At 37.0% G+C, this 11,214-nt stretch overlaps 2 protein-coding genes across 5 annotated transcripts; one reads left to right on the top strand and one right to left on the bottom strand.

The window, feature by feature from the left end:
- The first annotated feature begins 361 nt into the window (after positions 1-361).
- Positions 362-1,659, top strand: LOC125222434 (transcription factor RAX2). The gene is made up of 3 exons (XM_048125041.1): positions 362-662; positions 786-915; positions 994-1,659. The coding sequence occupies exons 1-3, from the start codon at positions 524-526 to the stop codon at positions 1,550-1,552; spliced, it is 828 nt and encodes a 275-aa protein (XP_047980998.1). The 5' UTR covers positions 362-523; the 3' UTR covers positions 1,553-1,659.
- A 1,599-nt stretch (positions 1,660-3,258) lies between these two features.
- LOC125222435 lies at positions 3,259-6,383 on the bottom strand. 4 transcript variants are annotated; one of them, XM_048125043.1, is made up of 6 exons: positions 6,075-6,383; positions 5,858-5,958; positions 5,008-5,124; positions 4,837-4,938; positions 4,661-4,676; positions 3,259-3,549 (listed from the first exon to the last, which is right to left on the bottom strand). In XM_048125043.1, exons 1-6 carry the CDS (start codon positions 6,319-6,321, stop codon positions 3,509-3,511), a joined length of 624 nt encoding a protein of 207 aa, XP_047981000.1. In that variant the 5' UTR covers positions 6,322-6,383; the 3' UTR covers positions 3,259-3,508. The 4 variants fall into 4 exon arrangements, with proteins under 4 accessions (XP_047981000.1, XP_047980999.1, XP_047981002.1 ...); XM_048125044.1 differs by having other exon boundaries at positions 3,461-3,549; positions 4,661-4,707; XM_048125042.1 differs by lacking the exon at positions 4,661-4,676.
- Between the last annotated feature and the right edge of the window lie 4,831 nt (positions 6,384-11,214).

The following is an 11,214-nucleotide window of genomic DNA, read 5'->3' as shown; positions in this document are numbered from 1 at the left end:
AGCTTGACAAAATTAGCAACCATTACAAGTTGGTCAAACAAACATGTATAGTATGTCAAATAATTAATAGACTGGCATTCAAAAAAAATTTGGGTGGGGGACCTATCAATTTGACAATGGCGCCGAGCCCTAGCTACGACTTGACTCATAAATAAATGTTAATTAAACTACCAATCACTAAAAAAATTGAAACTTTATGTGACTAATCTTTTTCAGCTGTGAATAGCATGGCACTAATTTGGCAGCATATATATGGATCCAATGGAAGGAAGATAACAGTGAATGTCTTTGTGTTTGCACATGGGATAGATGGTTAAATTATTTAAGCTTTCTTTTTTCTAATCACACAAGAGAGATGATTATTAGTACACCACTTGTTAATTGAAATTTAAGTGCATCTACTTTGACTTGTGTGTATCTCTCTCAATAGGATATAATATATACCTACATCATCACATTGTTCCAAAGATCAAGTCTTATAAACAAACAACACATAATTTCCTAGAAAGAGAGAGAGAAAGAGATGGGAAGAGCTCCATGTTGTGACAAGGCAAATGTGAAGAAAGGGCCATGGTCACCTGAAGAAGATGCAAAGCTAAAGGCTTACATAGAGAAGCATGGCACTACTGTTAGCAATTGGATTGCTCTCCCTCAAAGAGCTGGTATTTATTTATATGTTTGTTTTTCTCACAATTTAATTAATCATATTGATTAGATTCTTTGGGTAATTAATTGATTAGTGCTTCTGAATACCTAATTAGTGCTTTTTTCCATGTTAAAATTAGGTCTGAAAAGATGTGGGAAAAGCTGCAGATTAAGATGGCTCAACTACCTCAGACCAAACATCAAGCATGGAGAGTTTTCTGATGATGAAGATAGAATCATCTGCAGCCTCTACACTCGCATCGGAAGCAGGTAATCTCTCTTCATCTTCCTATCTTTTTTTTTAAATCTCTGATGAAGGAATTAATATATATGAAGTGGTGAGTGCAGGTGGTCAATAATAGCAGGCCAATTACCGGGCAGAACAGACAACGACATCAAGAACTACTGGAACACAAAGCTGAAGAAGAAACTACTAGGAGGAAACATTAGGCCAACACCAATCTCTCCTTTCCTTCCAAATCTCACTTCCCAAATCTCATCACCATATGATCAATTGCAATACTCCACCAACAACTCTTTTGGGGCTTTCTCCACCACCACCACCACTGCTGGAGACAAGACCCCGTTGCACCGGAGTTACAATAATCAGGTCATCTTCGGAGGCAACGAAGCCAGCTGCAGCTCCTCAGACACCAGCAACCAATTAGGGTTTCATCATCAAAGCTATTTAAGCGTCGATGATGAAACTCAAAACTTCCTCATCACAGCTAATGGATATGATCACAGCAAGGGAGATGTAAATGGGAACAGTTTCGGCCAAGAAAATCCACTGGATTACAGCATGGAAGATATTAAGCAGCTGATTAGCACTAATCACATTTCCACTAATCTCAACTTCTTTGTGGATGAGATTAAGACAGAACAAGCAACAACATTGTACTACTAATGTCTTTTCTTTTTATTTATCTGGGAGAAAAAAACTTTGTTTTGATAGTACATAATCGAAATTAAAATGCTTTTACTCTCTGCATTTGCCATTGGAATCAAGATTCATTAAACATATGAGTACTAGTTTTTTAATGAAATTCGAGTTTGTTTGAATTTTTTATCCAATCCAACATGTACACCTGTGCAAGGAACCTGTGTTTTTTTATTTTTTATGTTTCAAGCAAAATATTTTCTATCCTTATCTCAGTGTTCTGACAGGCTTTGATATAGTTTAACACCAACATTGGTTAATGATTGAGATGCCCTGAATTCAAAATTGATTTTAAGTCCTTGTCAAAGATATATTGCAGATTTTATTTGCACAGAAAAATGAAGATTTTGAACAATTCACGCAACTCAATAATCTTTACCTCCAGTAAGACTAGTTGCCATAACCTTGTGCAACCAATCCAATAAATTCACTTAATTTATTTTATTCTATCAATTTAAGCTTAGTAATGACTGAATATATGCCTGATTTTATAACAAAAGACAGATGCACAAGCACGCCACTATTTAAACTTGATTTCGTCGACTTGTTTTATCGCAGTAAAAATAAAAAATCCCACTTGAATGAAGACCAAGACTAATTAAACGTAGATATAATAAACAATTAAATAGGTTGCTGATAAGAAAGCTAGTATATAACTTAAATTAATTGAAATAAGTTATTTAAGAAAAGCAATTAGCTTTTAAAAAAAAAACTAAAGCATTGACCTCTTCATCGATTTTGTCTGCTTATGAAAGAAACAAACCATAAATTATTGCAGCTGACAACTATTAGATGCCTTACTACTAGCATCAAGGGAGAGTTTTATCCTAAATAAACCCTAAATGTTAATAATGTTAAAAAAGAGAGTAGTAGTAATCAAATGATATTCTTGAATTACAAAGGTTTCAGGACTAGCTAGTTCTTCAACAGCAACAAAATCACCATATAAATATGGGTTTAATAATATGGGCCTCCATTTCTTCATTGCTGAAAATTTTAGTTAACTTGATAAATTTCAAACCGAGACATTTTAATGTAGTACTACTATCATTTTTGGCTATCTTAAGATGGGATAATGTGCCTAAAATGGAGAGTGAGAGAGCAAATATAGTCAAAAGATAGTTCTACAAAATATAGCAGCTGGTGGAGCACAATGATTTTCTAAAGGCAAGAACGAAGTACAATTCCACTCATTTGCATAAAGTACAGCAAACATTTGAAACAGCAGCATAACTTTTTGATAAAGTTGAGTGTGATAAATTATTAGTAAGAAAAACGAGATTAGTATAGGATTATCTGAGCTGTCATGTAAATTATGTAATGAAGGCAGCAATATTTAGGGCTCTTGGACAGCTGTTAGGGACAAAAGTCTTTCTGAATATTCACATTTTGAAACATTTAAATGTTTACTAACTTTAGGTGGCAACAAAGTCTTGTGTTCCACAAAACAAAATTACTATTGGACTAATTTACTATGTTGAAACCATTGTCAAATGTTAGGTATGCGTTTGAAACTTCAAACTCCTCTGATTTGATCCCACCATAAAGTGCATCGAGATGCAAAGAATTTGTGTTGAAAAGCTTAACTGAATCAATGACACCAGAGAGTATAGTTTTGAAGAAATTGTCGATGTCGCATGACAACAAAGTCAATGCAGAGAAAGAGAAAGCTATTGGAAGAATCGTTATTATATTGACAGTATGAGTACGTGTGATTAATCAGTTACAAATTGGAACTTTGTACACAATGTTATTTACAAACTTTTAGAATATGGTGAGAAGGATTTGATCATTTACAGGAAGTTCCACTGCCAATAGATCTTGTCCACAATCCCACCGCCACTCCTAACGGCGAGGTGAAGGGTTTCAGATGCTGGAGGAACTCCCCAGAGTAACGGCACTGCAACAGTCATCTTTAGCTTTTCATGCAACCCTCCCTTGCTTGCCTTCTCTGCTGCCACTACCTGGATTTCAAACAAAAACTCTTAACGGGGTGTGAGTCATATCAATTTGGTGAAAGACGATCAAAGTTTATAATTAGACATTCAATGTTTGTAGCAAGACTATGGTGGTTGGCCAGGCTACAAAGGAGAATTTCAGCTGACCCAACTATGAATATTAATGAAGCGGTCTCAGACATTGCTGGATCTGACAATCTATTATTGAGTATAATACTCATCAGATCAATCCATATATTGCCAAAAGACAATGTGATCACAACAGTCAACAGATGACAACACAACATCACCTGCAAACCCCTTATTGAAGTACTAATATAAACCAGTGCATTTGCAGGCTATATATAAATTAAGTATAAATATCCCTATTTGAGCAAATTTAATATTCTAGATGCCAATCTTGCTTTGGATATCATAACCATGCAGCCAAACCAGATCACACTCCCCACATCCACACACATAAACATACAAAAAATTGCAGAACGAGTATCAGTAATTTATGCTATATACTTTCAGTAAGGCAGACCATCTTCTTAGCACATTATTTTCTTATCACTCTTGGCTAAAGATCGTCAGAGTTTTTTAGAGTGCTCAACTTTTCATTATGTAAATCCCCCCAAAATGCCGCCTTTCCCATCAAAAAGAGGAGATCAAGAGAAGAGAATTTGTACTTAGTGACATCGGCTAATAGGTTTCTTGAAGTAATATGTAATTAAGTTGTTCTCCTGAAGTACCCTGCGTCTCTACCTCATCTTTATTCAGGCAAATCCATAAATTAAAGAGTAAGGGCCAAAAGTGGTTCTAAACATATGGCGATTTTACGATTTTGGTCCAGAACGTTATTTTCTAAATTATTGGGTCCCGAACAAATGAAAATGGACCGGATTTGGTCCATTTTTGACGGAACCATTTATTTTTTACAGGCAACGCAAATTAAATGGCATTTGACTAGATTAGTATTTCTAATTGGGGTTTTAGAGTTAATTCAACACTTTTTTTCCTTTTTGGGACCAAAATCGTAAAATCTGTGATAGTAGATATTACTATCATTTAGAATAGGACGGAGCTAGATACTTAGCCTTGGAAGGGCTAAGCAAGTGCATGGGGTAACACCAACCACATGAGGGCCTCCCCTGGTTCAGAATCCACATGAAATTCAGGCACCTCACCCATCCACAAGCACAGTGGTTTCAGAAAGTAACATCCAAGTGAGCACATTAAAGAGATCAGATTAGAATCCCCTACCCACAAAGTAAAGAACTCCAAATTTTATTCAAACAGAATAACTTGTACCTCTCCACCATGCTCCAAGACAGTGTCTTCCACTACATCGCAAAGCATCTCAATGGAGCGACAGAAGCCAAATATACAAAGGCGTCTACCAGTATCAAGTCCCTAGTATAGAGCGATGTCAAAAGGGTTAAAAACAAAGTTTGAAATGTAAGATAAGGGTAAGAATTTTACATTTGTAGCTGCAATATCAAATAGAGCCCCGAGACATAGGCTTTGGTTTGGATCCATGTACTTGCTCTCCTGATACCGTTGAGATTTCTGGGACATTTTTGCATTCCCTTGTTTCTTCTGCATGGTAAAGTTCAATATATATTACATAGTTCATTTCATTCGTTAAGTAACAAACGATTCAGAGAGACTAAATTTAAAAATAAAACATAAGAAGAAACAATGAAAATTGTGAAGGAAATGCAAAAAATCTGCAAATAGCTTCCTGAGATAATCCACAAATAATCTTTGACTTGCATAAATGAGATATAGGTTAGAAGGAAGGGGAGCATTGGGACTCCGATGGGGCATTTCCTTGTTATGATAGATTTTGATAAAACATAGACTAAACAAGTTCAAATAAATCAATCCACAAAAAGATAGATGGTATTTTCATCCATCTATATCTCGTATCAACGAAAGTAAACACGTCTCTAATAGTCATAACAAAACTATGATTAAAATGCTAATACGAGAGGAAGTTGCAAGATATGGCATGAGATGAGTGTATAGTTTGGATCTAGACAAATAACAAACATAAACTAGCATCAATCAGTCGATGAACATATTTAAGAAACAAACTTTTGCAGGCTCTGCGTTGCGTAGAGGTACTAATTTATTTCAAGAAGATCACTACATTGAACATGCCTATGTTGAACACACAAAATATTTTCATTGGACTAAAAGCATTTATACAGAAACCACAAATGGAATTAAGAACATTGGGCATGACATCAATCACCATGGATCAGGACTCAGGATCAAGTCTGCAAAAAACATCAATCGCCATGGATCAGAATTAAGAAAGACGTACATGAGCAGAAGAAACACGGCGCGGGACAAGATTCCCGCCGATCTGAATCAGCCCGTCAGAGGTAAATAACGTAATCTTTTCCTCCGAAACCCACTGTATAGCTACAAAAAAGCAAATATTTAAAAGAAAGAAGAAATAGCAAAATTTACGATACAATTTATACCCAAATCTTCAAGAGTAATTTATTAATTGATTATGAGAAAAAAGAGAGAAATACAGGAATCAGCAGAGTCATTATTCTCCCATGGATAGAATCCGAAAGCATCGTCGCCGAGGAAATGGGAAGAACCGGAGGCTTTGAGAGTGAAGCTGAGGTAGGGCGATCGGTGACGGTGAAAGTGGGAAGAGAATTTAGGTGCGGTGGCAAAAGATGTTGAAGTCCAATTTCTGGAGGAAGAGTCCATGGAGAAGGGAATCGAGGCAGACAAGGCGGAGAAGCATAGCGTGGAGGTGGTTTCAGCCATAGATTTGTGTTCTGCAAATTTGTGGGAGGGGAGGTGAATCCGAGAGAGAAGGAATCTCAATTCTCAAGTAAGGGAAAAGAAAAGAAAAAGGGAAAGGAGTTTGAGGCCACATGTGTTGTGGGTGACACGTGCGCGGTTCAATTGCATCGGTGGAGGAGAAGACCGGTTATCCGGTTCAATGCGGTTATTCACAAAGATACGAGTAAGCACAAGTATTATATTACTATTATTGATTTGTTTGATAATTAATACGATAAAAAGTTATGTTCATATAAACATTACACGCAATAACTAAATACTTCCTCAGTCCTGTATACACAAATTTCGCTATTTCATTTCGGTCCGTCTGACAAATTAAAATCTCGATTTACTTTTTTTTACTATAAATGGTACAACAGAGATCACACATTCGACTAACTCATTTTACTCACATTTTATTTAAAACTAATATGTAAATGTGACACTTGTTCCACTAACTTTTTCCCACTCACTTCTCCTAACATTTCTTAAAACCAGCACTAGAAATAAATAAGACTTATATTCGCGAACGGAGGAAGTACAACATTGTGCACACATGCATAACACACACTGACCGAATACGCACACTACGTCACGCACAATACACACTACATGTAGTATGTATGTATGTGTGGGTGTAATGTGTGTGTGTAGTGGGGAGAAGAGCGTAGAAAAGTGAAGTGTGTATTCAAATTTCCTAGATTCAGAAAATCCACTAGACCACGGGGTCCAGGAACTCAGAGAATCCACGAAATCACCTTTCGTTGTGCACATAATCACCTTCTGTCTTTTTAAAGACAGAAGGCCGCTATGCTAAAAATATTAGTACAGAGAAGCAGGGATCGAATCCCACAGAGATGGATGCGTAAGTAAACATGAAAAAAGACCTGGACACTGTTTTTGGCTGCTGCCACGCATTTTTTTGGGTTGAGATTATACTCCTAGACTTGGAAAATAAAATGCTCTATCCTAACAGCTAGACCTAGGCAAAAATATCAGAAACATGCATAATGATCACCAGACGTACTCAAGATAATTGGGATATTTTTATCTTTAATCACTTTTTAGCCAAATATTCTTCACCTACCAAAGAGTCTACATTACAACCAAAGATAAAGACCTTTCGGACTTTTGATGCTTGATCACATCTAGTAGAGGAGGGATTAGGCTTTGAGCAAGCCTATGGTAAACTTTGCACGATGCATGATTTGAGTGTTTATATGCACATTACCCTTATACACTTTGAGAGTGAGAGAACACTTCCCATCTTTGGAAGTTTGCCACATGTGAGTGCTTGATTTCAAGGTGTTCCATAAGTTAGTAATGAAAGTGCACTAATAAGCCTTGCTTGATTTGATTGCGTTAATAAATGCTTAATCTGTTCTTTCATCTTTTGAGGCACTTATGACGTCTAGACCTTGTACATTCCGTGCGTCTATTCTTGTGTCTTTATTGTTTTGTTCGAGCACAAACAAAAATGTAAGTTTGGGGGAGTTGATACGCTCGGATTTTGCACTATTTTAAGGCCATTATTTGGTCCGTTTTTTATGTCAAAGTCACTCTACACGTCCATTATTTGCATATTTTGTCTATTTTGGTATTTTGACGTGTTTTGTGAGAAATGTGCATAATTGAGCCGAAAAAGGGAGCCAAAACGCAAAGTCTGGAAATCTGGAGTCAGACGGCGACCGCCGCGGAGGTGTGCGGCGACCGCCGGCGCACGGCGGGCAGAGCAATGCAGCGGTCCGCCTCGGAAAAATACGCTTGGAAGAGAAGTCTCGCTAGGCGACCGCCGGAAGTCATGCGGCGGTCCGCCGCCGGAGAAACAGACTCTCTGGACTCCAACGCGGCGACCGTCGGCCAAGGTGCGGCGACCCGCCGGAGAAAGGCGGCGAATCCGAGATGCCCTAGATTTGCTCCAAGATTTGCCATATTTTGAAGATTTTTTCCTTCTACAACAAGGACTGGCTTTCCCCTATAAATAAGACCTCAAGTTTCATGAAAAAGAGAGAGCTTCTACTTGCAAAATAATTCATAGAGATCAAAAGCTAGAGTACTTCACTTGTGCAAGGAGTTGGAGAAGGATTTCAAGAACATCAATAACGACAAGGATTCAACCTACGGGTTTTATTTGCTTTAGTTTTATGTTCCAATTGTTTTCCCTTCAATCTATGTGTTTAGCTTATTTCGACATGTAACGACTTTGGTTATACAATTCCAATTTTCTATTTAATATCCGTTTTGTTTTTACTTAGTTTCTTCCCTAAGTTAATCTTGATGCTTCATGATTGAGTGACACAATCGTGTATGATTTAATATAACTTGCTTCATAACTGTGATAGAGTTCTAGCGAGTTAGATCCACTTAGTAGACGCTACAGTTAGCTTCCCTTAAAACGGCACTGTTAATTGAGAGTGAGGACTTTTCAAGGGTCTTAGGAACTCTTTGGAGTTACGTGTTAGGATTGACAACCCTAATCTTGTAATCAACGTTTGCATCGCATGAGCATAAGCTAGGTGACTCGTCCTATCAAAGTAATAACTGTGCTAGGGTATTGTAGTTCGGAATTTGTATAACCATAACTGTGAACGCACATCCCTGGGATTCCCTTATCTCTATCGATTGTCTCTGTGTTTTATTCGCATTTAGTTGTTAATTGTTTTCTATTGTTTTCTGTTTTCAAAGTTTTCCAAAACCTTCTGTTCTTCCAGATAGTAATTGAGTCTTAGTAGAGGATAGACACTTTGTGTTTGCCTTCCCCGTGTTCGATATCCCGGTACTGACCTTTAGCTATACTATATATACTCTGTATACTTGCAAGTTTATTTAGTGCTAAAAAATAGTGCATCAACAATCACCTTCTGCCTTTTCAAAACCCTCAACCCGTTATGCTAAAAAGATTAGTACATGGAAGCAGGGATCGAATCCCACAGAGATGGATGCGTAAGTAAACATGCAAAAAGACCTGGACACTGTTTTTGGCTGCTGCCACACATTTTTTGGGTTGAGATTATACTCCTAGACTTGGAAATAAAATGCTCTATCCTAACAGCTAGACCTAGGCAAAAATATCAGAAACATGCATAATGATCACCAGACGTACTCAAGATAACCTTCCGACTAAAAAAATTACCAGATCAGACGAATAACTTCCCAAAACTAGCCTAGACAGAGGAAAAACAGAGCGTGGGGACCATTTCCCAAAATAGTAGAGTACGAATGAAAAGCTGCAGATTAACTGACTAAAGGCTTAACTAACAATGACTTCATCTTCTCAAAAACCTTGATCACGAAATACAGAGAAAATACAGAGCAAAACACAGAACGAAACAGGGCAAACTAAATTAGACCGATTAATGCGATCAACTACGGAAACCTAAGCAGATCTATTATCACTAGACGAGGTGAATAAGAAAAACAGAAATTAAACATCAAACCATGCATGAAATGAACAGATCTAGCTACGGGATGTTTCATCCACTCCGGATCCAAGCCATCCACCACAAACCACAGCAAATTCCATCTCCGATCAACAGATTTAGCCGGATTCGACCGATTAACAACGATCTCAACGTAACTTCAACTCAACAACTCAGATTCATCGCATAAACATTAAAGCAAACAGAAAACAAAGCGATAACATGAAACCAAACCATAGCAGTGAATTCCATAGCAAAAGAGTGCAATATCCAATGGAAATGTAACAAAATACGACCGAGCTTCGAACAGCGAAGACTCGGGAAATTCGAAAATGTAAACTGAAAGCGGGAAAAGAGATTGTATCTTCGTCTCCCATGGAAACGGTGTTACACAACTACTAATGAACTTTGGAACCTTAACCCCCAATTCGATTTCCCCCAAGTGCGTGTGTGTAGAGAACGTGAGAAAAGTTGAGCTAAACTAAGAGCTGAGAGATGATGATGATTCGTGGATGCCCTCAGGCCTGTTGCGTGCTCTTATTTATAGAAGTGGAGTTGAGCTTCTAGATCCTTCTTTGAATTCTCCATTCTGCCCTTCGTCTAGAATCCTTCTCTGTCTGGTAATTTTCCTCTTCCTTCTGCTCACTTTCTCTGCCAGACTCCTTCTCCAGGCAATCTTCTTCTTTCTTCGTGGATCTGACATTTTTCTCTACACACCTGGCTTATAAACCGTGTTAGACCCAAGAAATTACAGAATTTTACCCCATAACAAATGCATGAAATTAGCCTTATCATGGGGGCAATATGTGTGTGATTCAATGTGTTTGAAGTAGTGTTTGGGGGAAAATCATTTATTAAAAATTTTAAAAATTTAATTTTGTTACAAAATTGAGATGATATTGAATTGAAATATAATAAAATAAGTTGTATAATTGAGATGATATTTACATGGAGAATGTAATAGTGATTTTTAAGAAAAAAATATAGCAAAGGAATGAAATGAAAATAAGAAAAGCATTTCATTCTCTTATTTTATTTTATCGTATCAGCATGACTTTCTTTTTTTTTTTAGGGGGGGGAGGGGGCAAGTGGAGTACATATTTTTTTTAATGAGGGAAATGTATATTTTAGGAATTAATGTTTGCTTAATATTTCTGATTATATATATTTTGAGAGTATTATCATTAAAATTATGTATTAAATATGCAAATGCACTGTGGAATATTGATGAGTTACAAACGAGTAGTTCTAACTATTACCATACCTCAAAGAAGGAAGAGGCAAACAGCCCAGCCCAAAAGCATCAGTCGACTACTTTTAAGGCCCAAATATTTGTGTGTATATGTACATATTTGATATTTCATGAATAGTGTAATAAACTTATTTGACTATAAGCAGTGACTTGTATTCCTTTTTGGGGTGTCCCACTATAAGTGATATATTTCCATTTTTAGCA

Source organism: Salvia hispanica, chromosome 4, assembly GCF_023119035.1.
Source record: "Salvia hispanica cultivar TCC Black 2014 chromosome 4, UniMelb_Shisp_WGS_1.0, whole genome shotgun sequence".
Lineage (NCBI taxonomy): Eukaryota > Viridiplantae > Streptophyta > Magnoliopsida > Lamiales > Lamiaceae > Salvia > Salvia hispanica.
The sequence above is the reverse complement of the archived record's forward strand: the minus strand, read 5'-3'. Positions and strand labels throughout refer to the sequence as shown.